The sequence below is a fragment of the Columba livia genome, chromosome Z (genome assembly GCF_036013475.1).
Source record: "Columba livia isolate bColLiv1 breed racing homer chromosome Z, bColLiv1.pat.W.v2, whole genome shotgun sequence".
In the NCBI taxonomy this organism is placed as follows: Eukaryota; Metazoa; Chordata; class Aves; order Columbiformes; family Columbidae; genus Columba; species Columba livia.
In genome coordinates, this window is record NC_088642.1 from 59,469,209 (window position 1) to 59,496,214 (window position 27,006).

The 27,006-nt window shown below is 36.5% G+C and overlaps 1 protein-coding gene across 2 annotated transcripts in view; it reads left to right on the top strand.

Moving 5' to 3' along the window:
- Positions 1-27,006, top strand: part of PCSK5 (proprotein convertase subtilisin/kexin type 5) — a 256,587-nt gene that overhangs the window by 101,488 nt on the left and 128,093 nt on the right. For both annotated transcript variants that reach the window (XM_005499780.3, XM_065046018.1), the window contains exons 7-8: positions 3,350-3,522; positions 19,694-19,906. In XM_005499780.3, coding sequence (XP_005499837.1) covers positions 3,350-3,522; positions 19,694-19,906 — 386 coding nt within the window. The remainder of the gene's footprint in view (positions 1-3,349; positions 3,523-19,693; positions 19,907-27,006) is intronic.

The following is a 27,006-nucleotide window of genomic DNA, read 5'->3' on the forward strand; positions in this document are numbered from 1 at the left end:
ACTTTGGGAGTCTCAGCAGGTAGTCTGCAGAAAGTCAGAGGTGAGAGGGAATTCCAAGGTAACAGGAAGGGATGTTCAGCTTCCCCTTCCACTAGGTGTATGTATTCAAGAGTTTCACTGCTGCTGACCTCTATTTGGCAGGCCTCTCTCCATTCCCTTAGAAAAGTCATAAGCTACACAAGTGAGTATGTATTGATTGTGTTCCCTCTCCACAGCCCAGACAGGGTGTTAAAACATTTGCTTGTGTTATGTTGAACTAATGTTCAGCTCACTTGTTTCTCAGGGATTTAAAGACCATCCTTGGGCCTTCTTGTAGATGAAACAAAGGCTAAGGTAAAGCAATCACATTCTCCTTACACAGGGGAGCACCTGCTAACAGTGATGTTGAATTTGCTCCACCAAGATAATTATTCTTTATTTCAAACCAAAAAGCATCTCTGGACATGTGCAATATAGTAAGGAGATAAAGCAAAAGGGGAAGGAAATCCTTTCTATCAATATTGCATCAAATACTGGCAGTTGAACAAATCCAATTAATGATCTTTGTGACGAAAAGTCATTAACAAGATATCCAGTAGTAATGCTATTTTTTTTTCTAAATGTGTTTGTACTCTTTGTCTCATTTCTACACATTTAAGAACCTCTCACCACAAAAAGCTCAAAAATAAGATCCTTAGAAAGTTGGAGCCTTCTCTTTATGTGGTGTAAGTGGTGATGTAATCTGCAGAGAAGAAAAATTGAATAAAATTGCAGTCTGGACCTTCAGTTCTTCTATGGGTTGTGGAATCTTTCTTATAAAAAATACGCACTATTCCTTCAGTTTGCACCCTGCTAAGCTACAGGCCCTTTCACTGAAAGACAAACCAGTGCACCAAGGGTGCACTTATTTTTCAATGTGACTCTCTGCCATAATCACACATAGCAAATTACCGTCTAAAGAGCTTGTGAGACTTTTTGTAGGAAGGGATGGTTAAGTGTTGTTATTGTTGCAGACTGATTGTGGAAGTTGCAAAGTATCTGTGGGGGTTTGGGTGCTTTGTTACTAGGCTGGGCTCGAGTCCTGATGGGGAAACAGTTACACTGAATTATGGCACAACAGATGTAGATTGTCTTCAGCAGATGAGGAATTAGTTCAGCTGTTTCTTTAAGTCAGATTCTGATTAAAACAAATATTTTAAAAGAAAACTTGCTTTCAGCTCAGTTTTGCATATTTCCTCTGATTCATTGAAAGTTTGTTCAGACTAAAATACCGCTTACATTTTGGCAATTACTGCAAATATTGGAAAAAGTTTACAGAACTCCAAAGTCTTAGGTGGAACAATCTGCAAATGCAGTCTGTTAAACGCCTTCTGGACAGCTTTTGTTGCGCTATCACCACATGCCAAATGCAGTTTGGAGTGTTTGTGATCGGCAGAATTAACTGCTCCAGACATTGGGAGGGCGGGGGCAGGGGAGGAAAAGAGAAAGGAAAAAAAGAAAGGAAAGAGACAGAGAGAAAGGAATTATTTTTGTTTTAAATAGCCAATGAGAAGGACATCTGTTGTTCAAAGTCACCCTTGAAACATGTCTGTCTGTTGTTGGCCGGAGAGAGCAACACCCAAGTCACAGACTTGTCCATGTTGCTTTAGATTTGACCACTTCACCATTAGCAAAAAAAAAAAAACTGGTGTGAATTACTTAAGGTGCCAATGGCAGAATTCGGAGTTGTTGTTCACGGGGTGAATGTAGTAATATTCAGGCTGACTACGCAGTAACAGAGACATAAAGGAAACCTTTATTTTCCTTCTTTCAAAAGCAGTGTACATTTTATTGTCTTTATTTAGAACTAAATGTATTTTAATGTGCTTGAATGAAACTGAGAACACGACTTCCACCGATCATTAATTTTCTGAGATTATGCTGAGGAAGGAAAATAAAACCTGAGAATCCCAGAGTTGGTTTAATGGCTTTTTTTATAAAGTAAAGTTCATAGTGAGATCACTGTTTGTAAAAGTTTATTATCTCACAAAACATGGGCAGCTTTTGTGTGAACTTAGAAATATGATCGGTTTTCTTTTTTGAGTCAGTTAAAATAAGGAAAAAAAAAAAAGGACCTTCTGTCAACAAAGCACCCCCTATGCTTTTTGTTAATTGGAAGTTAAGGTCCTGATAAAAACTCAAGTCACTTCAGTCTGAGATCATGAGCAACATGAAATGTGTCTGTAATTAAAAATATGTAAATTTAGCTTATAAATAGCAATGGCCCTTTTAAGGGGTAAGAGCATCAAACTTATTAATTGTGGAAGTAATCAGTTTCATACTATCATACAGTTACATGCTAATTATTAGGTAATAATAATTATAATCCTGTTAAAAATAATAATAATCCCACTGATCAGATGTCACAGTAGCTGTATGTAGGTCCATTTTTTTGTTTAGGTTAAAACTAGTATCAGTGGTTTTCTCAGCCAGAATTAATTTCAGTCAAAGTCTTGCAGTTAGCCAAAAGAAAAACTTTAATATTTTCTCAGTTTCTAGACTTAAGCCTACCTTATTCAGTCAAATGATCTTGAAACATCATGATGCCATTCATCTCAGAAGGGCTGTCACATTATTTTGTCCAAACTTACATGAATGGTTTCTTTTAATACAAGAATTTCAGATTTTACCTCACATAAGCTTCTTCTGCACAGAGGAGGATGTTCACAATATTGTAGTTTCAGGTTGAATAATGTTACCTATAAGGTATTTGTTAGTTAACTTCCTGTAATGGCCTTGCTACTGTGCATGACAATCAGTCTGTAAACACAAGCTTTCTCCCCAGTTTCTTCTTTGCTGCCTCATACAATGAAGGAATAATCACATGTTTCTCTGTCAGCAGAGATGCTTTTATTACATCTGTCAAGATAGTTAGGACTGCTGAATGACTCAAATTAGGCATAAAAGTATAAAAGGAGAGAGAAAAATCATAGTATCTCTAGGTGAGACATGCAAACTTCTCAAAGTTCAAGTATTTTTTTAAGTTTTCTTTAGCATAAAAGTTTGTTGTTGAAGTTTGAAGTCTGTATAGTGGATAAAAGACTTGTAGATAATTTTTAAAACTTGAAAGGCCATCTTAAAATATTAGTTGCTTTTTTAAAATTTTTTTCATCTAGAGTGTCTTTTCCATTGCAGAAACACATACGCAAACATGTTTTGTTTGTTTGTTTGTTTTTTCATCAGTTTGGTGTTTGTTTGTTTGTTTAACACCAGTAGCAATCCTTATGATCATTCAGTCCAATGTCCTACACAACAATTTTCTTGGTGAAAAAGAAAAAAAGGCAGCATTTTGAGTTGTTTTGTCCTGTTCATTGTATCTTTCATTCTGAAGGTGTACGAATGCTGGATGGAGATGTGACAGACATGGTAGAAGCAAAGTCTCTAAGCCTTAATCCCCAGCACATCCACATCTACAGTGCCAGCTGGGGGCCTGATGACGATGGTAAGACTGTGGATGGACCTGCTTCTCTCGCACGCCAGGCCTTTGAGAATGGCATCAGAATGGTAAGTTGGCATCAAATTGCACCTCCTAGATCTGCTCTCTTGTGCAAGTGTGAAGGTACACACACCCAGGATGTGCAGTTGCTCAGCACATCTGGAAGAGGAAAGGATTTTGAAGGAAATAAGAAAAGCTTCCTTTGCATAAAACTAAAGCTGCATTTTCCTTCTATAGTGACCTGATGGTCAGTCCATCCTGAAGTGTCAGCTCTGTTCATTTTCCACTGGAATACATCCTCCTCACTGCCCTTTAAAACTGCTCTGAGGTAATGATGTAATTCTACAAGCAAAAATAACACTGAAAAACACTACTTTGCACAGAAGTACCAAGTCATTTTTCCTTTCTCCTTCCTTTCGTTCATTGCTTTGTTTTGCTTGGTTTCTTAATGGAAGTTTGATGATTGTAATAGGGAGTTGGGGGCTGAAAAAAATCTGCATCCATTTTCTTTTAGCATGTGTGTCTGGTCTCAGAAAACTTAAACCCCATTTATAACTTACATACACATTTCTCTATGTGTCTGTGGTAGTACATTTTCTCTGTGAAATAGCCCAGAAATCTTCAATAATACAACACAGAAAATCCCATGTGCTCCTACATGAAAAAATCTGTGACCTTTTCAATTTTATTTTATAATTTACTGTCAAACAAATAAGACTACAGAAGGAAATGAGTGGTTAGAGGAACTTTTGATGTCAGAGGCTAGTTTTTAGTTCTTCCTTTTACCCTTCTGCCTGTTAAATAGATCAGTGAATTCCTCATCTTCCTGTGCTCACACCTCTTTCCACTATATAGGACTGACTGAAAGGATTTTAAAGCTTTGCACTTGAAGATCTAAACATTATTTTGAATGCAGCAAGAGACTTTCTAGTTCAGTGGTGGGTGGTTCTAGGATCAGAAAAGGGGATTAATAGAAAACATTTGTTTAAAGAGACTGAAACGGTTGTTGGACCCAATGGAACTGGAACGTAGTTACTGGAACACGGTAACACTGTTTTCCTGGTTTTGTTATAAACAAAACCAGTTTCTCTTTTAGCATTTTTAGCAACTGTGCAGCAATATCAGAAAGTGCAGCTATTATTGAAGTGAGCAGTGTTTTAATCAGGTGCGCCATGACTGATTTTAGCAAACTATAGCTAACATTCAGCTTGGAAGGTCTGTGCTGCATGTAAGACACAGTGTCTGCCACTGAGACACTATGTTAGTTTAAGGTATACCATAAGAAGTAGTCCTAATGCAAGCAGTAACAAAGGGTATAGGGTAGCAATAGACAAAGTTACAACAGCACCTGGTCACACTGACAGTCTGTATGCACACTACAGCATTTTGGGTGATTTGCGGTCTACTTCACTTCAAGTTGTAAATAAATACATCTTAAAATTGATACCCAGTATCAACCATGAACATTGCCTCACAGTGCAAGCCCAGGAGGCGTGAATTCACATCTAATCACAGCGGCTTATTTCAGTTTCCTCAATAAATTTGCATAGATTACTTACCCTCACCCCTGTCCTTCGTGCCCCAAATGTGGATACTAATGCATGCTCAGCTACATAGCAGGTAAGTTATGACTAGAAATTACTGAAGTACTAAACTAACAACAGGGACTGTGTGCTTCCTATGTTATGTGATGTTAAAGACGTGTCTCTCAAACTCAATTCTTTGAAAGCTTTACTAACCATGCAGCCGCGGACCACTGCCTTTCTATCACTTGGTCATCAGATTTATGCTTTTGCTTGTTGTATGTTGTATAACATGTGAAGCCTAGCATAAAAATCTACTCAAGCATGTACTTAACTTTACTCTGTGTGAAATTCCACAGGTTTTGCAGTTAAATACATTTAGGGACACTGATAGATTCTGCCCAAGAGAGCTGTATTCAGTAATCATTATTAAAATAGTTATTGAAGTGCTCTTAGAACAATATAACAAGTTTGTGGAAGACCAAATGCACCTCCATCACTGCTTCCCATGCATCATCACTCCTCCTTTCAGATAAAAAATCAGCAATACCCATCACCCAGCTAAAGTTTACTACAGTTTAAGAGTGGCTACAGAGACTAAAAAAAATAAAGTAATGAAGGGAACACTAATGGAACTGCAGGATGAACAAAAGAAGTTTTGTGTTTAAATATGTATACGTGTTAGTTTAAATTTCGTATTTCTTATAGGTAAGACAATCATTAAAAGTTCAGCACAAATTTCTGTACCAGAAGAACTCAAACACTTCCTCAAACTGGGGATAAATGGGGTATAAATCAAGAATGTGGAATAATTCACCAGCATCATGGATCTTGCCTACAAGAATTATTCTTCATTGTTATTGTAGCTGTAATATGAGAGGATACCCTACAGAACCCAGTTGAATTTCATTTTACCAGCATAGTGTTCTGTATTTTTAGTAAGTACCAGTATATAGGGGAAACATAGCATTTAATTTTAATATTCTGAGGTGGTCTTTTTTTCTGATAGCAGTGCAGAAGCAGAGTTTGATATTTGGGTTTGAGAAATAGTAGAAGTCATATTTGATGCAAGTCAAATTATTATTTTTACAATTTAGCTTCTATGTTATTGACTTTTTATTCTGCCCAAAGTTGCCTATGCAAAGTTAAATAGATTTAAATATTGCCATATATTTGGAAATTCTGTCTAGCTCTTACTGCGAAAGCTTTTTAGTTTCTACTAAGGAAACAGAAGTTCTCTTTAAAACTAGCATAAAATTATACTGATTAGAAATACAAAATCTTTAAAGTTAATCTCTAATTTTAATTCTTCAAAATGTAATTTATTTTGAAAGATTGTAAATATGTGTCTCAGTTACCACCTTGCTGAATTGGCTTAGTTTCCACACTAAAAATTACTTTAAGATTAAACTGGTTTTGTTCTTTTTAATAAACCATACCTTTCCTTCTTCATATAAAGGTACTTTTTCTGTATTTACTTACACTGTCATAAGGTGTGTCATTTTAAAAGATGAGACAAATGGGAGAAGAAAAGGCAAATTGTGTCTGTGCTAAAATATTCCTAAAATCAGACCATTGTCCAAGGTAATGACTAGATACTCAGCCAAACATAGATTTCCCCAAGTAGTCACAGTAACTGTACAAATAATAATAGGCAGACAAAAATGCTTATTACATTGTGTACAGATCTTGACCTTCCTTTTAAAGAAATACTGAACTCAAGAACACCTAGTATAGCATCTGTGATTCAAATTAAAGTAACAGCGATACAGGAAAATTTGGCAAGACCTTCTTTTAGAACTACACAAAAGTTCAAGGCTGATATTCTTAATTTATCATGGATATGCACACATAACTGGGTATTATTTTTAAAAAATTGGACAGCAAAAGGAAAGGTCAAGATCTTTAAAGGCATCTGAAAAGGAAATTATGCTTGGTTTATTTAATTAGGAAAAACAAAGGTGGTGCTGAATAATAACTTTGATTAGAGTATAATTAAACTTAATTATTACTTTTTAAAATTATACTCATGAAGCAAAAATGAAATAGATGAAAGAGCAACAGTTTCTTATTCAGTTTCCTGAGAGCCTGGGATCCATTTAAAAAATGCCTGGTTTATCTTTAGTGCATATTATTCCAATTAACAGCTCATGTAGGGTGTTTTAGAACTATTATTATTTTTAAATCTGCTGAGCTAATATGACTACTCCTTCCAAATCCTGCAGAAAATAACAAAGGTAAATGACTGTACAATTTCTCCATAGCGTCTCACAGAGACAGCACATGCCGTGAATTGAAATAGACAAATCTATTTAAACAAAGGATACTGAGTAATGACTCAGATTATGAAAAGACAACCTAACCCGCAAGTTAAATATGCTTTAAAATTTCTGCCCAGGATTGGGGTAAAGTAACAGGAAACCAATTTTTAAACTTGTCTCAAGTACCATGATTTTCTCTCATCTTCAGGGTATTTTGTTTAATTCTATTGAGTTTGCATACTTGAGGTCAAAAAGAGACCTAGGAGACTTTGCTATCAAACCATTTCTATGCTATAAAAGCTTCCTTTATATGATGCTTTGAGCTGACTAGGTCCTTTTCTTGGAAATAGCATAGTCATAAGGCTAGAAAATTCTAGAGTCTTGTGTTTTAAATACTAAGGTATTGGAAGTTGTAAACTGAATAATCTGAGAAAATAATTCCATTACAATAATGCAGAACTTTCCTGAAAAGATCAAACAAAGGGCAGTATTTCCAAAAGTAACATATTCAAGGAAAGATTAGGTATGTGATGTCACACCCTGTGTTGAAGAACAGACTTAGCATTACAAAACATGATTGGGGCCAAGTCATGTAATAAGACTGTGCTGAGTCTGGGACAAAAGGGTGGACGCAAAAGACTTTCCTAGATTCAGAAAGATAAAAACAAGGTACCATTAGATTTTAAGATGACTCTCTGTATCTCGTGGTCTATAAGCACAATGCTATAAGCACTTGAGAGACTTGGGCTCACTGATTCATGGCTCTGTGGTACAGCATCCAGACTAGTTCATTTCTACTCATACAAAAAAAGCCTGTTATTCTGGGATCAGTCTCAACATCATTTGGAAAGTAGTGCATTTCAGATATTCTGACTTGTTCTTTCACTGCTGTTTGGCAAAGACCTAACAGTCAAGTTTCTGGATATATGAACCCTGTTGATATTTTACCTTGCAGAGTTTCAAAGAGCTGGTTATCTCACCTCTCAAACGTCTCACCAGCTGTATGCTTTATGTTGTTTGTTCTGCAGTACCCGTAAGGTAGTCCAAAGCAGCAGCAGGGCAGGTCATCCTTAATACAGCCTAAGAGGCAACGAAATCTACGTGGAAAAATTTGGCTTTCTGCCTGCATCTTATTGCCTTGACACCATTCTGTTTAGCAAGCTGGACACAAGCCAAAATGTTTGATGGACGTTAATGATCAGATGCTGTGTGGCTGAACCTCTTGTGAGAACTTGGCTTGGTGCCTTCCCTCCCATGATCACTGCCCTTTCTCATCTCTCTCGCTTCACCAACTTCGGCTGCAGAGTGTGTGTGTTCAAAGTGTTTGCTGGGAGCAGAAGGCTCCCTGAAGCCTCCTACCCACATGCAAGAGAGAGAAACACAAAGGAAGAAAAGGGAAGGGAAGAAAATGGAAAATAGAAAAGAAAGATAATAATTATTAATATTATTAATAATAGTAGTAGTAGTTGTTGTTGTTACTATATGCTTCTACTCCAAAAGTGGAAGAAACTGCATAATTTGGAAGTGTCCAGACAAAGGTTTGCTGCCTGTGTTGTACCACAGATATTTCTCTTAAATTTGTTTGTCCTGTCATCACTTCCCTGCATCATTCTCGGTAGGATGAGTTTACTACACAAACAGGAGTTATTCTGTTCCACTTTGGCAGGGAATTGCGCTATGAAAACCAAAGACAGAAGTTACTACAAGAAGACCTCCAGTCACCTGTGTCAAGATAATTTCCAAAATGGCTGTCATTTTACACACCAAAATATTGTGATGCACAGAGGTTAGGACCAGATTTTTTAGATGGTGGGTTTTGCTGTTCATCTTGTACAGCTGCCATTTGAGACTGAATAACACATACTTGTGTGTATGAGTATCTCAGATCACATATAGTTATGTTCCACATGCACAAAGACTTCCTGTACTTATCTAATTAGTTGTCCAAAAGCTACTTGTTGAAGATCAGCTAGAAGAATTAGTGCTGTGCTTGGGAAAGGTTTGAGAAGACATGACTTCCAGTATGCCCATGTAATCTAATGTTAGGTCCTGGTTATATGTCTGTTATATATTTCTGTATATATGTCTGTATATATGTCTGTTATATGATTTACATATATACTGTGTATCCCTATTGCATCTATGATGTAATATCTGAACATGTGGTGTTATATTTACTTCAATATACTTAAACTTCGGGTGACTGTGTACTACAAATAGGTGCTGACTATGTGCCAGAACTGGAAAAGACATATTGCATTTTAACATTTGTAATTCTTCCTTCTCACATCACAAGACATAGCATTATTGGCTTGAAATAACATTTGTAGTTTTAACATCAGAAAAGTCAATTATCCTGTAGTCCTGGCCTTTGTCATAAACCAGAGCAGCAAAATTTTATCCAATTATTACTGCATCAATATCACTATTTTCTTTATTCCTCCTTTGTTTTCTGGTTTCTGTACATCTCTCAGGAAGAGCCAGCCTTGTCTGAAACCTGTTATGTCCACAGCTGTGCAAGTCACCAACAACCTTCACTGTTAAAACTATGTAGCTTGTTACTCATCTAAATTTCTTCATTCCCTTCTACTGTAAAATGCCTCTCCTGCTATATTTACGGAGCATCTTATGGTGGTAGAAATCTCCATATGTAAGTAATTACATATTTGGCCAAGTGATCCCTTGGATAAATCAAATTGGAACACAGGGACATAAGACAGGAAATGACCATGCAGGTCATCCAGTATAGTTCTCTACTATCACAGGCATCATGTCCTATAAATACATTCAGTAATTTCTATTCTAGAATGAATTAGAAAACTTTTACCCTCTATTTCTATTGGGAGACCATTTCACAGCCATCACTATTCTATTGGTTAGAGACTTTCTTTTAAGTTACAACCAGGTTTACCCAAGCAGTTTTTCCCCATTTGTTCTATGACCAAAATTGTGCTTCAGCTTAGGTACCTTTTCTCCTTCCATTTTTCTCTCTGATGTATTTATAGAACACAGTCTCCTCTTGGACTTCATTTTGATGTGATAAACAAGCCACGCTGTTAATCACTTAGAAACTAGGCCGTCCATCTCCTTGCTCATCACAGTGGTGCCTCACTTCATATCATCCAGTCTGAATTCTTGAATGCAGGTGATTGAAATTACTAGCACTAACACATTATTTCTTTGTGTGCCAAAATCACCTAATAACTTTGTTTCCCTCACTCATCCTTAAAATAGTCTTACTCATAAGTTCCTTAACCTCTGTGTTTCTTCAGCATAGCCCATCGTCTCCAGTGCAACCATTTCCACCTCCACGTTTTTGTTATATTAACCTTTGTTTTCTTTTGTTTCATTACTGATTTCTTGAAGGGCTCATCACATGTTTTACAGAAACCAGACAGAGTGGTTCTAACACATTTCTGTACATAAAATAAGTTATCAGAGGAAAAACTTAACAGATTTACCTGGAATTCTAAAGTGTGTGTTGCATTTTAATGTGTTTCTATTAATACTAGTGCCTTTTACTGTCCTTCAAAGTCTGTTCTACAGCCTTAACAGTGATGTTTTGTATATTCAGTTTCATTCTGTTAGTCAGAATTTCCAAACCACACTTCATTCCTGTAGTTCTTTCTGCAACACTTTCTGTTGCCTGGCATTATTTTTTCAAGTGTGGATACCAGAATGGGGCATGGGAGCTGTAGCGTTCTCCGTGCACACATAGTACTGTTTCCCTATTCCCTGCACATGTTCATATTCAGCCTGCTGACCGATCCAAGGAGCAGACTAAATTTTAGGGCAGCTCATTGCCAGTTGGTTACCTGGCATGACCCTAAACTCCCTTTCAGAGTCATCAATTTCCAAGAGTTTGCCCACCCTCCTGTATATCTTACCATCAAGTTTCATGCCTGGGTCTTATTACCTTGCATTTGGTTGATATACATATCTCGGGATGTCTTAATGGCTTTGCAAATGTGATTTATAGTTGACATGATTTATTAATACCTTTCTCCAGGCTGAGATTGCCCAGCAAAAAATGGATTAGATGACAAGCTTAACACATCATTAAGCTAATAATAATTCTTTGCTCTACCATTTGCACATAGTTAGCAACTTTCAGCATTCAGCTAAAGTAGAATTAGAGATATTGCCTTCCAGTAAATGAAATAGAGTTTAGGCTCAGTGATACCTGGATGACCTTTGACACTATACACTTTATTTTATTTTCAAAATATATAAACAAAGCTAACCTTTAAATTTCTCTCCTTTACTTTCTGTGAGGAATGAGCTTTTTCAGACAGTAAATGCGTATTAAAAAAAAAAAAAAAAGGCAGAAAAAGTAGTAATATACCAGAAATATTCTAACATTACATTCAGTGGAATATACAAATCCTAAAAGGCAGGAAAATTTGCGATGAGAGTTACAGGAAAATATACCTCAAAATGTCCAGTTTCCTTACAATGTCACAAAGTGTACTGGAAACCAAAACTGTTTAGTTACCTCATCCCATCTCACACATATATGGAAACTGTTGTAACAAGCCAGAATAGCATTACTGCTTTTGGACTTCTTGTCAAAAGCAGCCTCTAGTTTTGGGTGCCCAGCCTGAAGCAGGTGATGTATTTGAACATAAAAAACCCCACACTGTTTTGTTGTGGGGTAAACCTTAATTTGAAAAGCCAATAATGAAAAGCAGCTTTGGCAAATCAGTACATTTCAGATAGCACATTTTTAAAATATGTATCTGGTTACTTTGTATAGGCAAATCGTATATCCACTTTACTCATATACTTGAATAACAGCAGAACCCGTGTATGTTTGTGTCATGTGGGGGAAAAAAAAAAATCCTGAAAAGCCAGTTGCTGAAAGTATGGCACCAAGAGTTTTCTGTGCATAGAATTTAACAAAAGTGTATGGCACATGATCATGAGGGCAATGATTTGCACACAAGTGTGTTATTTCCCCCTAGATGAATGCTATGGGAGACAAACTGCACAAAACGATTACTGCAGCACTTGGTCTTCAGAGGTGAAAGTGGAATGGCCTTACTTTCCTGCTTGTCTGCTGAAAAGAGCTAAATTAGCAGAAAAACTGAGGTTCTTTATTGAACCTCGGAAGCTCAACAGATATCTCAAAATGTGAAGTTTTCCGTAAGTAAGAGTCTGACATAGTGAAACAACAACTATGTGGATCTGATGGCCATGGACTCCACTCTGGAGTTTCATCAGACAACAGTATAAAAGCAACAAGAACTGCCTGAACCCACTCCATAGAACGGGTGTTTGTGTGTGAAGTTCATCCCGTATCCTGTCAAAACACAGGTACCTTTCTTGTGCACTGCCTCTTCACTGTGTCTTTGTGTGCAGAGACAATTTCACCTGTTATTATCTAGAGACTCTTTGTGCAACAGAAATTTCGGAAAACACAGCTCTTGTTTTATCACAGGTGTGTTTACAATATACAGCTTGCTTTATCTCAGTAACAATATCAGCAAGAACAGTAATGGTAATTTGGAGAGATAGCCTGAGCCAGAACTGCTATTCATGCAGCCCTGTAGCTGGCTCTATTTTGTTTAGGAAAATGAGAAATTCATTCCAGCATTCCACAGGTTCAGATTTCAGGTTTCAGCCAACACTTCTTTTGGTTGAGCTTTAAGCACTAATTATAGCTCTGTGGGGAATAATCTTGAAGCTGTTTAAGCTGTTGTTCTAGTGAAGAATAAAATAAAAAATACACCACATGCAAGGTTGCATGTTGAAATGTTCCACTGATATATCCCAATAATTATTGTGTTAATGGATGGGTACTTGTGGTTATTCAAGAAGGTGGTTTTTTATACACAAGTTAAAATATTTTCACACTTCAGTGTTTTAAAGCTATCGTCCTATGACCCAATAAAATATCTTTTTATTTCTTTTTGTCACGATTAATTATTACGTCTTTCCTTCTATTAATTAAGAAGCTGGTTCAGAAGTAGCTAGAAAGTTAAAATTTATTAGCAACAACTTGTCTTTTCAACAGTTTAAGGTAATACTTGGTTTTTGTATGTAGTGACAGATTTTGGCATTGTACATGTATTGTGCTTATGTCTATTCAGCACTAGGACATATTTTCTTGACTTCTTAGTATCCTAGGAGTAAATTCATGAATGCTAGTGTAAAAACACAGGACTTAATTTTTAAACATTCCCTCAAACATACATCTTCCTTTATGTGCACTTGTTAGGCTCATTACTCATTTCTTCATAGATATCATAGGTGCACATTTTTAATGAATTGATGCACAAATGTGAATTTTTCTGAGAACTTGGATACCTCAACAGCCTCAGAAATTTCTCCATTTGTTCATGAATTTTTGTTTTTAGTCCCCAAGGAGGCTGTTTTAATAAAAATTAATCTGTTTTGTCTGTCTTCTGATAGCACTTCAGAATTGCTGGCTTGGACTCTCAGCTTATGATTATCTGTTTTGGAGAGGTGCCTACTTTCAAGTGAGAGTGTTGCACAGTCTACGTAAGAGTCTTCTAAGGGTGGTGTGCCAGACTATTTTTGATTACCAGGTTAGAGGTTAAGTGGACTGTTAGAAACTCAGCAGGAGCTGGGAGATGCTGCTTCTCAAAAGCAAAGTGCTGCCAGTCAGAAGGCTGACAGCACTGCACCTCTGCACAGGGCAGTGGCATCCAGCTCCCAGGGAGAGCAGAAATCAGTGGAGCCTGGAAGCAAGAAGATGCTGCCTCTCCCAGGTGCAACCCTCAGGATCTTTGGTGCCTGGCCCTGCAATGGTTATACTGTGGTGCACTCAAAACCATGTCTGTGTAGTAGTTTCTTTAGGTCTCCGGAGTGCTGACCTCTGTTCTGCACATTCAGCAGTTCCTCTTTAGGAATCAGTTTTTAAGGAAGAGGTCATACCATGGGATACTTTTTCCAGCTTCCACATCAGAAACATTTTCACTTTCCAGCAGTAGTTTTTATTCTTCGGAGCATTAAGTAATTTTAGAGCAGTATTGGGGAGAATAGAGGAAAATAAATGTTTGGGACAAGTGTGGATAGAGTGTCCCTCCTTCACTCTGCATTTTATATTTTCATTATTTATTTTCTGCTCATGAATGTGAGATTTCTAGCATATTTGTGATGAATTATCTCTCCCTGGCTACAACCCCTGTACTTCTTAACTTCTTCATGAAAGTGGTTCTGTCATCTGCCTTTCCTGCTTCTTCACATTTTCTTCGCTGTCCTTGGAAAGGCTGATCACTTCTACAGATATAGCAACTCACACCGTAGACGGGGAGGGTTGTTGGGGATTTGAGGTCTTGGGCAGGAAAACGTCAGGATTCAGAGGCTAGATTGAGGGAGCTTGACTTGTAAAGCAGTGAATGAATGTACAATCTAAACTCTGTGTGAATAAATCTTGGTCCACTGGCTTAAATTGCACCTTGTAGATGGAAACTGTTTTTCTTAGATGGAAGTGTGCTGGAAGAAACTTGAAAGTATGTGGAGCTCCTGGTTGTCCTTAAATGAGTGTCTGAAGACCTCTACCTTATTATGATTCCTGCCAGTACCACTAAGGCATTCACCCATAAAGATGTGGTTTGTATGTATACACATACACAAGCGCACACACTTGGAGCGGGGGATGTTCTTTTAATAGTGTTAGGAAATTCTGCAGATGTCGTTACGAACATGTTCGTGCTGGCTCTGGTTCTTGGCAGAGTAATCCTTCCATGCTGTTGAACTGGAAAAAAAAGAACAGGGCTTTTGTATCACTTACCCTGCTTGCAACTTGCTGACCAAGGAAAAGAAGGCACTAGCAGAAAAAGAATGGGAATGCCCCAGGATTCTTTTGCCATGCTTTTACAGGTGCAGTTTCGGCCTTGGGGCCTTTTTGTCGATGACTTGAATCCATTTCATTCAAGGTCAGCTGTGTTTTGAGCAAACTGGCTTAACCCAGGAAATGTGCTAGAAAATTGGACTGTGACTGGGTCAATAGCAAGTCCTAGTTGTCAGTGAAAGGCTTTTTATTTTCCTTAACGGAACACTTGATTTTTTTTTTTTTTAATTATCTGACAGTTTGTGCAATTTAAGAAAGGAGACAAAACAAAAGGGGAACATTCTATAATGATCTGATGTAAGCACTGACAAGCACAAGTTTGTAAGAGGGAGTCAGGAGCACTATGCCTAGAGGGAGAGGTAATACATTTTTAACATCATGGGACAAGCACTGAGCATACTCTGCTATAGTTCACTAACTGTTTTAGTTTCGCTGAAGCTGTACCCGTATGGTTTGTAAATGCACCTTTGCTTTTGAGTAATAAATGACACATGGCTTCTTTGGCAGCTCAAGGCTTGACTTTTCATCTTGACACCCTTGGGCATCTGGTAGATGACAGATGATAGATTTAGACAAACAGTAAAAGATACAGGGTGACTTGCATGTGTGTTTATCTTAACTTTGTAACACAGTCTGAATGTTATTTAACTGTAAGTATTTAAAGGAGACCAATTGGGAATGGCATTCATGTACAGTAGGACAGCTGATGCTGTTGCTCTAATTATTTGTTTGGTATAGTTACTAGCAAGTTTATAATTTCCTGAGCATGACTGGGACTATTGAATTAAAGCAGGGTGTTTGGAAACAGGGAGAAAGAGAAAACCAAATGGTAGTTTAACAATAGACAGTAAATGTAAACCAGAACTTATTTACTTGACACATAATTTTAGTCATGTTAAATTTAGTCTGGGGGTTTGCTTTTTTTTTTTTTTTTTTTAAGGCTGCCATTTTCTTTGCCAAATAGCTTCTAGGAACAATATGTTTAGCATGCTTTCTAGACGGAAGGTAATTATGTAGCTTTCTGTGAAATGCTCAGTTGTTAAATGTGCAGTATTGCAATGTGTTAGAGGAATGGGAATTCTTTCTTTGTATGTATTAGAAAATACTATTTTCCATCAGTCAGTGCACTTGGTACTTATTTTTTTATTGCAATAACAGACATGTCGATACTTTGTAGGTTTGCAGGAGACATTAGTTTTGAAGAAATATTTGTCACTATTTGTTTACAAAAAACTTAGCATTTTTAAAACCCTGCCATTACTATTAAAATCTAAATTAGTGTTTATACTGCATTGCAGAATTTCTAGCATCCATTGAAGTGTTTTCATCAAGACTACGTTTTGCACCCAAAAATGTATTCACATCTCTGTTTCTACAGCTCATTTTTCATTATTAGTACAGCAGCATAAGTATGCATCTAAAGAAATATACATTCTCTTTGCAGAGGAGCTAATAATTCAAGGGTTGCTCCTGCAAAATTTACACAAAATACAGTCCTACCCTGCTGTGAAAAGGTTTTCATTGCGAGAGTGGGGCAAATCATGTTATACTGCTGTTTGCAGACAAAATCAACTGATGATGACAGCAGAAAAATAACAGGTGGTCTGTTATGGATAGGTTATTTTCCTGTATGTCTATGTTTCTGAGAATTTTTTTTACAAAACCTTTTTTTAAAAAGTGGAAGATAAACTTTTAGGTAAAATATTAAAATAGTTAGATTCCATTTTCTACTCCTTGGATCTGTCATTTGATTACTCTGAATTCTTAGTTCTTCTGTCTTGGTTGTATTGGTGGGTTAATCTGAATTTGCCATTCTGTATCAATTTGGCCAAATTTAATTACATAATACTGTGCTTTTGAGAACCACGTGTGAAGAAGTCAAGAAGAATTCTTCCGATAGCAGATACTTGTGAAAATTCATCCAAAAATGTCTTGATGGGATATTTTGACATGTTCTGGACATAGAAGTGTGTCTGTATGATATCTGCTTTTTTTCTATGTATTCTGCCTGCCTATACATATCCTAACATAGTTGGGGGTTATGTGTGTGTGTGTGTGTACATAGGAGAGGAAAGTTGGTCTTTAAGGGCAATGTAGGACTGGGCAAGAACCAGTACATTTATCTGAAGCAGATGTCAGAATTGATGGACAAGCCAAAATGACCATTGAGGGGACAGAAGATGAGAGCAAATGATAGAATGTTGCTGAGAAGCGTGATCTGATTGCAAGTGATGATGGCATGAAACCAAAACAAAACCCATAAAAATCAAGCAGAAGCACATTAAAAAGTACAGAACCAGCATAACTTTAGAATAATCATTGACCCCATTCCTCACAAACATACAGAGAGCCCTAATTTCTGGATCCATGGGCTGCTGGGATAATAAATCAGTGAGTACGCATGGGATAATATTTCCATTTACCCTTCTTTTCATCTGTCTCATCAGATGGATATTTTCACACTGGAGGGGTAAGAAGCAAAGACATACAAAGGGAGATGACTAGATGGTAGAATGAAAGAGAAGTGGTTTGTAAAACAGTTCCAGCATCATGAAGTGGCAGAACACATCCCATTGGCTTTGGGATGCACTGGATCAGACCCGCCTGGTTGGGAAAAGCATGTAGAACAAGAACTCCAAACAAAAAAGGGGTTTTGATTTGGCAAGAGTTTATAATGTGGGGAAGGAGAGCTGTATCACTTCATAAAGGTTGTCTTAAAACAACAAAAAAAGTCTATTTTGCACTATTTTGCATCTTTTTGTTAGTGTAGTGGCTAAGATCAACTAAAGGAAGTGGAAGAAGTTGAAATAGTTACGCTTCCCGGCTGGTCAAACTGATCTTGTCTGGAGAATGTGGATTTCATAATACATTTAACTTGGCACCCTGGGATTTTTTTCTCTGCTTGAAATGTTTTTTTAATGAGAAGCTGCATTTTAGAGACATAACCTTATGTAAACACTAGCCAGGAGAATTTGATATTTAACTTATTTTGCTGGAGAGAAGAGTCTCTCTGGGTAGTATACTTTTATTAAACTCACAAAATGAAATTCATCTACGTTTCAGAACTCAGGCCTGGATTTTGAACTGTGAGCATTTTTTGTCTTGCATTGATGTAGGTTCAGTTATGCTCAGCACAAAAAGCCCTAGTGAAACCCCTCTGAGCATCTGGATTAAATGAATCTTTTGATTGCTAATTGTTTAAGGTTGACCTGATAGTTGTCCAACAGCTGTCTTTATGTTGTTTGTGATACACAATTGCACTCTGTTTAGAGGAAGACAAAAAAGTAAAAAAAGAAAAAAAAGGAAAAAAAAATTTAAAAAGGAACTAAACAAACAAACTCCCACCATGGCCAAGAAATTAACTCATATACAGAATGTGGTGGTTTATGGCTTATAATATTCATTTATTTTACCGAGGGGTGGACCTACCCAAAACCCAGGTAGATACTACATGATGAGTTGTAAGCAAATGAGACATAAATGAGGCTGTTAGCATAATTATAACTGAGAAGGCTGTCCCATACTTTAAAATAATGTCATGTTAGTAAAATTGACACAATTTAGCTTAATCAAAGACAAGTTTATTCCTTTAGTGAACCTTTCTATCTGAATGGTAAAGTACTTGTAGACAGTGAGTGTTAATAATTAATGCAGATCATACAATTACATGAATCTGAATTTCATTCACTGGCAAGAAATATGTAAATATAAATCAGGAAAAGCCCAATTACTTATATACTGGCGATTCTCAATTCCAAAATGTCATCAATACAGATCACTGACCATCTTCCCTTTTCATATCAATGCATATATAAGAATCCTAGCACCACCAAAAATGTTTTGATTCGTTTGGATACTATGTAATTTTGGTATATTAAGAAAATATCAAGGTGAAGTTACTTATTTTTAAGTCCTCATTTGAAATTATGAATATATCTAAGTAACTTGCCCAAGTGGTCATATATGTAAAATATTGTGCTGAACTAATATTTTAGTGCTTCATTATAATAGATTAATAATAATCTGTTGTTGTTGTTTATATATTATTTTGTGCATTTAGCATTCATAATGGTCTAGATGGGTTGGAATAGATGACCTGAGATCCCTTCCCACTTCAAGTATTCTGTGAATCTGTGATTTACAATGTCTGTAAAACAACCATGCTTGAGTTCACAGTGTATAATGCGACCCAAACAATACCTAGTCCCAACAGACAACTAAAGAGTATGTTGAGAACACCCCAATAAATTAAAGGTATCATGCATTACAAAGGGTTTTAGTTTCCAGTATGCTATTTCTTTTCCTTTTCCAAACCAGTATGATGTGTTAGTGCTTCTCTGAGCATTCAGCACTTCTTTCTTGGTACGGCTGGACAACATAGATGCAGAGCAACAAACAGGCACTGTATAAAAGTTGTTTCTAAAGCTGTGTTCATACCATTCATTTTCTGAATTTTCCTGTTGTCTGATTCTGAACTCTAAAGTGTGTTTTCATTTCAGATTCTTCTCAGTGATCTAGTTTATGTTATTGTCTTCTTCTCATCAGATGTCTTCTATGGAGGAAAGACCTGTTTGTTAAGCAGATGAGGGGGAACTGAATAATCATTAATCAAATCTTTTGTGCTGTTTCCAAATAGGGACGAAGAGGCTTAGGTTCAGTCTTTGTTTGGGCATCTGGAAATGGTGGAAGAAGTCGAGACCACTGCTCCTGTGATGGCTACACCAATAGTATCTACACTATCTCCATAAGCAGCACAGCTGAAAGTGGGAAGAAGCCGTGGTATCTGGAAGAGTGTGCATCCACACTAGCTACAACATACAGCAGTGGGGAATCCTACGACAGGAAAATAGTATGGATTTTAATTTTTTTTTTTTAAATGTAGTTGGGTTTGTGTTTTGCATAGTAACTTTTGGGGGAGGGAGGGAGAGAGCGCTCACTTATTCTAATCAATTGACTATTTAGAAAACAGTCATATGTGGGTAAGTTCATTTAGCCCCAGTGTGTTACTTGGTTGGAGTCATCATAATGCTCCTTGAAACCAGCATGGGTGTTGCAGCCCAATGCTGTGCAGCTGTACCCAGTGCACAGCAGGTTTTTCCACTCACCTACTTGCTGCCATCTCCAAGTGATGCTTTCAAAGATCCTACTTCCACTGCCACTGAAACAGATTTCTTCCATTGCCAGTATCTTGTAGCCCATCAGTAGGCCTGAGAACATATCCTCCTTTTGTTTTGAATCCAGTTGTCAATGGTTTGCGTGTTTTTCACGTATGATATTAGCAGTTTCCTATGTACCTCTCTGTTTTCTCAGATTTATTTCTTTCCAGCACAATTCCTCTTTTTTATTCAGAGATGGTCAGTTACTACTCATTACTGCCTATTCCAGATATCTGGTATGTTGTAGGCAAGATTAAGTTCAATGCTCATGTTTCCTGTATTGCTCCTCATCTCATACCTAAACAGCCAGCATCTATTTTCTGCTATGTTCTCTTCTTGTCTGAAGACCAACAGATTATTTTACTTTGTTTAATAACCTATTGATACCATTAGTATTTGTAAGTTATATCTGTTTTTTTTCAAATTGAGTGCATTCAGTATACTTTTCAATATTCAATATACTACTCCTTTTAGCCTTTTAAACCCTTGTGCCAGGATTGATCAAATTTGTTAATGTTTTCCTCTTCCCATCTTATTTATTCTAGTGTATAATTTACAGATCTTAATTTCTTCCTGATCAGAAAATTCAGAGGTTTGTTATTGTTTTGTTTTGTTTTGTTTTGTTTTTTCCATGTATGTTTTCTTAGGTATCTATCCAACATTACCTTCATTCTGGTCCTTAGCAGATACCTCTCTTGGTGTCACTGAGCAGTTAAAAATTCTTGCAGCTGTGTTTTTTTTCATGGTGTCTACTTCGTCTATCAGGATTCTGGGATGCTGGCCATCCCTTCTTGGATCCTCCTTTATTTTCAGATGATCTAATTTTTGTTTTAAACTTGTTCTGAGGTACTTCTTAGTTCCAGTCATTTTTCTGTTCTTAACTTGCTTCTCTCCACTGAAACCTTATATCTCTTCCTGGCTTGTTTCTTGTTCTCCCTGATAAATAATAACAAAGAACTTACTTTGTCTCTTAGCAGTCCTCATTTCTGTGATTAAATTCTCTTTACTATCTTTTAGAAGACCTTTACTAATTTCTTCATGTTTCGGTGAGACTAATAAAATATGAGGTGAACAAAGGCCATTATGATTTCCCATGTTAACCTCTTTCATAGCTGAGTCTGTAGGACTTCCCAGATTGCTTCAAATCCAGCAGTTGCTGACAACTCAAAAATAATTTTTATACATGCAATCAATTTTACTTTCCATGACAGAAAATCCACTTAAATTTAGGGCAAGTGGTTTCCATTACCTATTGCCATTACAATATTTTTCTTGTTTGCTATCTGAACTTCTCTAGCTTCAATTTCTAGGCATTTGGTTGTGCCACAGATTTTATTGCTAGTATGAAGAGCACACTAGTTGCCTAATGTCTTTCTCTCTACCCAGGTAGCCTGATCAGGTAATACTTTTGATACAACAAAGTAAGCTTCTTGCACCATTCTGTGTAAGGCATGTTGTCTTATAAACCCTCTCCCATTTTCTGAGGTCTGAGAACCCACACTGGAGACACCAGTCAAGTAGTAGCAGTGTTGGTGCCCAAATGCACAGGAAAATGTGTGTCTGTGAGTGCCAGCTCAGTATCGTTCCCCTCTCTTTGTATATTAAGCCTGGCTGAGACTTCTTAGTTTCACTGACAAGTAATGTGCTCCTCCTTGTGTGATGTCCAGCCCACTTGCAGAGCTGCTGCTTCCCTTTTCAGAGTTGGTGGTCCAAGGATGGGTATGAGGGTAGTTTTGGTCTCTTTGTTGCACAATTTACCACTGGCTGTACTGGTCTAATACTCAGTCCAGACCAGCCCTTATCATCACTTGCGCTTTCTCCAATGTTACTTCCATTGAAACATTCACCTGAAGATACAGATGTTTTCTTCCAAGTCTTTGATAAAAGCTTTGGGTCCTATTAAGGCCAGGCACCAAATTATGGAAGATCAGATTAGAAACAAGGCTCATTTCTTACGTGTGCTATAAGCATATCTATAATTTCTCTGCTTCTAGGTAAATACCTGATTTCTTATATACGCGTACATTTTGAGACATCGTAATTATCCTATTTTAAAATATATGTGTTATGTATCATGTACATTTTTAATATCTTAAATTTAAATAATTTTTAATGTGTAGTATCACATTATGTGTCTTGTAGAATCATGACTATGCTACTTTCAACTAAAGCGGTGGCCAGAAAAACTGCAGCATTTCAGCAAGCTCACTTTTCCAGCAGCTTGTGTTATCCACCATTAAACTTACTACCAATTAATTAATTTATTAACAATTAGGTTAGGTTCTATATCAGCTGTTTTAAACTAGATAAAAACTTGGTAAATAGATGAAATTATTAGAGTTATACTGCTTACCCTTTCAAAATATTGACACTATGTGGGTTTTCTTTCAATCCTCTGGAACTTCTCCAGTGTTCAAAGTCTTGCTAAAATCAACAGTACAGTCTAACATGTTCCCTGTCCAGCTCTTGCAAAAGTCTTTTGTGCTTCCAAACTTTCTGATTTAAGCTTGCTATCTAAAATAGCTATAAATAGGAGGATGATTTATCATCTTCGTAAGCTCTGAAAACTTCATTTAGATTTTTTTTTCCAAAAAGGAACAGCCAGTGAAAGAGCCATTTACTATACATTGCTATTAACTATCCTATAATTTCTGGACAATTAAAACAACATTGGTTTGGGGATTCTTTAGGTTCTGATATATTTGAAGATAAAATATCTTTACACTTTATTCTGTTCTTCTAGGCCTCACCATTTGACCCTTGTCTTTCCTTACCAACTCCAAGCACCTTCTATCATGTAATTTTTATTCATTGCTACCTACTTCAAATTTTATTCACATTTATTTATTTATTTATTTATTACATCTGACAATACTTGTTTTGTAGTAGTTTTTTACTTAGCTGATTTAATCTATGTGCATTCCTCTGATTTTTTTTAATAGCTGTAGTTTTCGTGATTATTGTCTTCGGTTCTTTTCAATTAACATGAACTTTCTGCTTTTACAGAATTACTATTTCAATAAAATACCATTGCTTATTTCTGACGGGTCACTTCCTTATGACTTACACTTGGAATCAAAACCACCTGGAAGTGATCTCAACTTTATTGCTAGAGACTTACCTATGAAGCATGAGAACAGATAATTTTTTAGCTTACTGAAGTATAGTACCCATCACTTCTAGAATTTATGCACTGTGCTAATACTTGCAGTTCTATATTTTAATGTAAGATTTTGGAGAGGCATACTTTACAAATGAAAGAATAATTACTCTATATAGAATGAACATCTGTTATCCCATAACTAGGGAAATAAAAAAGAGAGTTTACATAAACATTATTGAAAATATTTAAAGATATGCCTCTTCAAAAATGTCCTTAATTTTGAGTGTTATTGGAAATCTCACACAGGTTATCGGAGATAAGTAAAAATAACTTTTAATTGAAGTCCATAAATTCTGTAAGCACTGATTGCTTTTGCTAATCAGATCATTCATTCTTTTGGGAGTGATCCAGTTGTATATACCAAAATTAGATTATTCCTACAGAGTACATCATTTTGCAAAGTGAATGGTAAAAGCATAAGCATACCGAGAAGCCATAAGAATTAAGCCAAGCCTGTTGATCCTGTGTTTACCGGAGTTTAGTTTACCGTTGCACTCATGTGCAAAACAACTTTCATTTTGGGTTGCCCTAAGATTCAGTGACACTCTCAAACGCTTGAATATCAGATCATAAATTTTCCTTCTAAGACTCTATTACCTGTACGACAGTAACAGCTGACTTCTGGAACACAGAACTTGTCTGAGAGTTCTCTACTACTAGTACTTGGCATTTAAAGCCAGGCAAGCCAGTTTCCCCTCCAGACACCTTCAGTGACAAAGCAAAACAGTGTACAGCAGTTGCAGTCAGTATATTTCTGTTTGTGTCGTGTGTAAACCAGTTATTCCTAAAAGGGATAACAACTACGTGCTTCAGTTATGCCACAGCCTGTTGAGAAATGACATGAAATTGTGAAGCCAGCTTTCCAAACTCAGTAGTAAGCAGTCATTTCAACATGCAGACAGACACACGGAGGCAGGGACTTTGTGTGACTCACTCGCTCACAGCCTGATTTTGAGATCAATTATGGTAGTATCAATATTCTCTTCTCCAACTTGTCTACTAAAATTCAGTCCTCCTAAAGACCCGTCAAACCTCGTTCTCTTTGGAAAGAAGTCTTGTTTGAAACAAGAACTGAAATCAAGACAGAACAGAAAATTTTGAGGACAAAACTTCAACTGCTATAAAATTCTAAAAGAGTCTAGAATAAAGAAAATGTGTGTTTGTTTTCACTGCATCATAGCTCATATTTTTGCTTAGGCTGCTGCTTCATTTCTGTCAGAGGTTGTCTTCATATCTTTCCGCAAAAAGCTCAGAGCTCAGAGTAGGTAGGTTTAAAGGGAGGAATAACAATAGAAGAATAGAAAGATTATTATTAAATTTAGATTCTTCACATTCTCTTATGCATATAAATTAGTGTGCAATATACAGATTAGCTGTGAAGGGCTCGACTTCATGCCATAACATGAAAAGAGTAGCAATATTTGATCAAGGCATATGGCAATTTGTTTTGTTGGAGTGAGACTCCTATATTCAAAATAGGAAAAAAAAAAAAAAAAGAAGCTACTGCAGTAAATCAGGAATAAGTGACCTGGAGGGGGATTTACAACGAAAATAAAATTAACTTACTTATTGTCATGTAACTCAAAACAAATTCCAATACCATGTGAGATTCTGTAATGTCATACAGAAATACCTATCCACGGTTAAGGGACAGTGAACTGTTACAACTTGAAAGTGTCATATTCCACATATTTTTCCTTGCAGTTCTTCAGTTTAATATCTTTTTTTTCTCTTCCTTTTTTTAATGTAGTATGTGCTAGCTGTATTATAAGGTAGATAAACAAATAGTAACCAAATGTTAGACACTCATTATATGGACTAAAAACTCTTATAAAATTATTTGTTTCAATATGGACTAATGCAAGCACCTACACTTTCATAATCACACAAAAGACTTTTTTTTCTTTGTTATAATTATAATTTTTATAATTATTTGTTACAAATGTAGGATGTAACAATTTTAGAAGGGTGCTAGTCTTGAGGGCTTTTTCAGTCTTGTACAATAACAGCTTAAGGACATAATTTCATCTACACAACTGTTTTCCAAATGGAGTTTGTTTTACTGACTTTCAACTAAACTAAATTGAAGCAAATTCTGGCCTGAAATAATTTGAGCTAACTATGACGTTTAAACACACACTTCTTGCATGAGCTCCTTGTTGCTCAGGGAAGGTACTCCAAATGTTTGACTTCATGCTGTACCAAATCTTACTGTAGTAACTGTTAGCACAATATGGGCCAAGTTTCCAACCTTGGGATGTATTAACATGCCCAAAGCATACAAACATGTCACAGATGCAGTTGGATATATGCCTTTTACATAGACTCTTAGAGAAAAGAACTGGAACTACTTTTAGGTGCTTTCAAGAGCAGCTGCAAAGTGCCAGCATAGGTAGAAACCAACACTCTAACACAAAGGCAAATCAATGGCAGGTAAAATACATAAAACATACTTTTTTATAGAGGTTATCTCTCATAACAGAGTTAGTGCAGAAGTATTCGCTAATAATATACAGTTGCCAAGGTATTTTTTCCTATTATTCTCTTTTCTACAATCTTGAATACTACAAGACAATGCTGGAAGATAGCTTTCCCACTCCAGACATGCAGCTAGTATAGGTTAAGCACCACGTAAAATGGTTATCTGTATGTGCCTTTCATTTGTCAAACATGTTGCACTAATGCATCACATTTCCTTTGAATTCCTTTTTCAAATTATTTCTTAAAGCACTAGGAAATTTACATATGAAAGTCCATCACAGATATAATTTATAAACCTATTACATTACTCACCTTCAGAAAATAACCTCACTACTTACTGTTCCACCTGTTTCTTTGTTTTCTAAAAAATGCCAATTCATCTGCTGAGTTTCTTTCTCTTCTAAGGTATAATTCTGCCTTGCTGACTGGGTTCCGCTCTAAGCTGAACTTGAAACAAAACCAAGTAAAAACAACATCTCCTGCCGATTCTTAAAACACAAACAAAAACCTGCTCTTGTTTAGAAGCTCTTTCAGAGTGTCGAGATACACACAACATGGAACATTCATTTTTGGGTAGATCCAGATACACAACCGATGTGAGCAGAAAAAGTAAATTTTTGTTAAACCCTTAGCACTTCTAGGGATAAAGGTTCATAGAAACCAGCACATCTTGGAGAACTGTAACAGAAGGTAAAAAATGGTTCAATCAGTTCAGAAAGCTCATGTCATGAACAATGAAATAGCAAGAAATGGACAAGTTTGGGAGGCAAACAGCGAGCGTGTTCTCTGCTGAGGGAAATCCCATTTTTTACCTTAGTCATTAACCACCCAGTCAATGAAACTATGGAAACATTGATGATGCAGCCTTAATAATGACTACAGAAATGGCATCTCCTTAATTTTTCAGAGAAAGTTGCTTCTGTAAAATTATCACAGTGTTTCTAGAGTTTTTTCTTTAATAAGCGCGTGCATTTTCTGAAAGCTGTTGAGCGGGTACTACATTTTTGTCTGCCTTTCATCAGAGTATCTGTCCTAGGTTGCTATTAATAATTTCATGTTGATTAAACTAGGCTGGTACCAGAAATATTGTCACTATCCTCAGCCCAATCTAGTTGATTCAAAAGATTTATAAGTGAATATAACTCATGG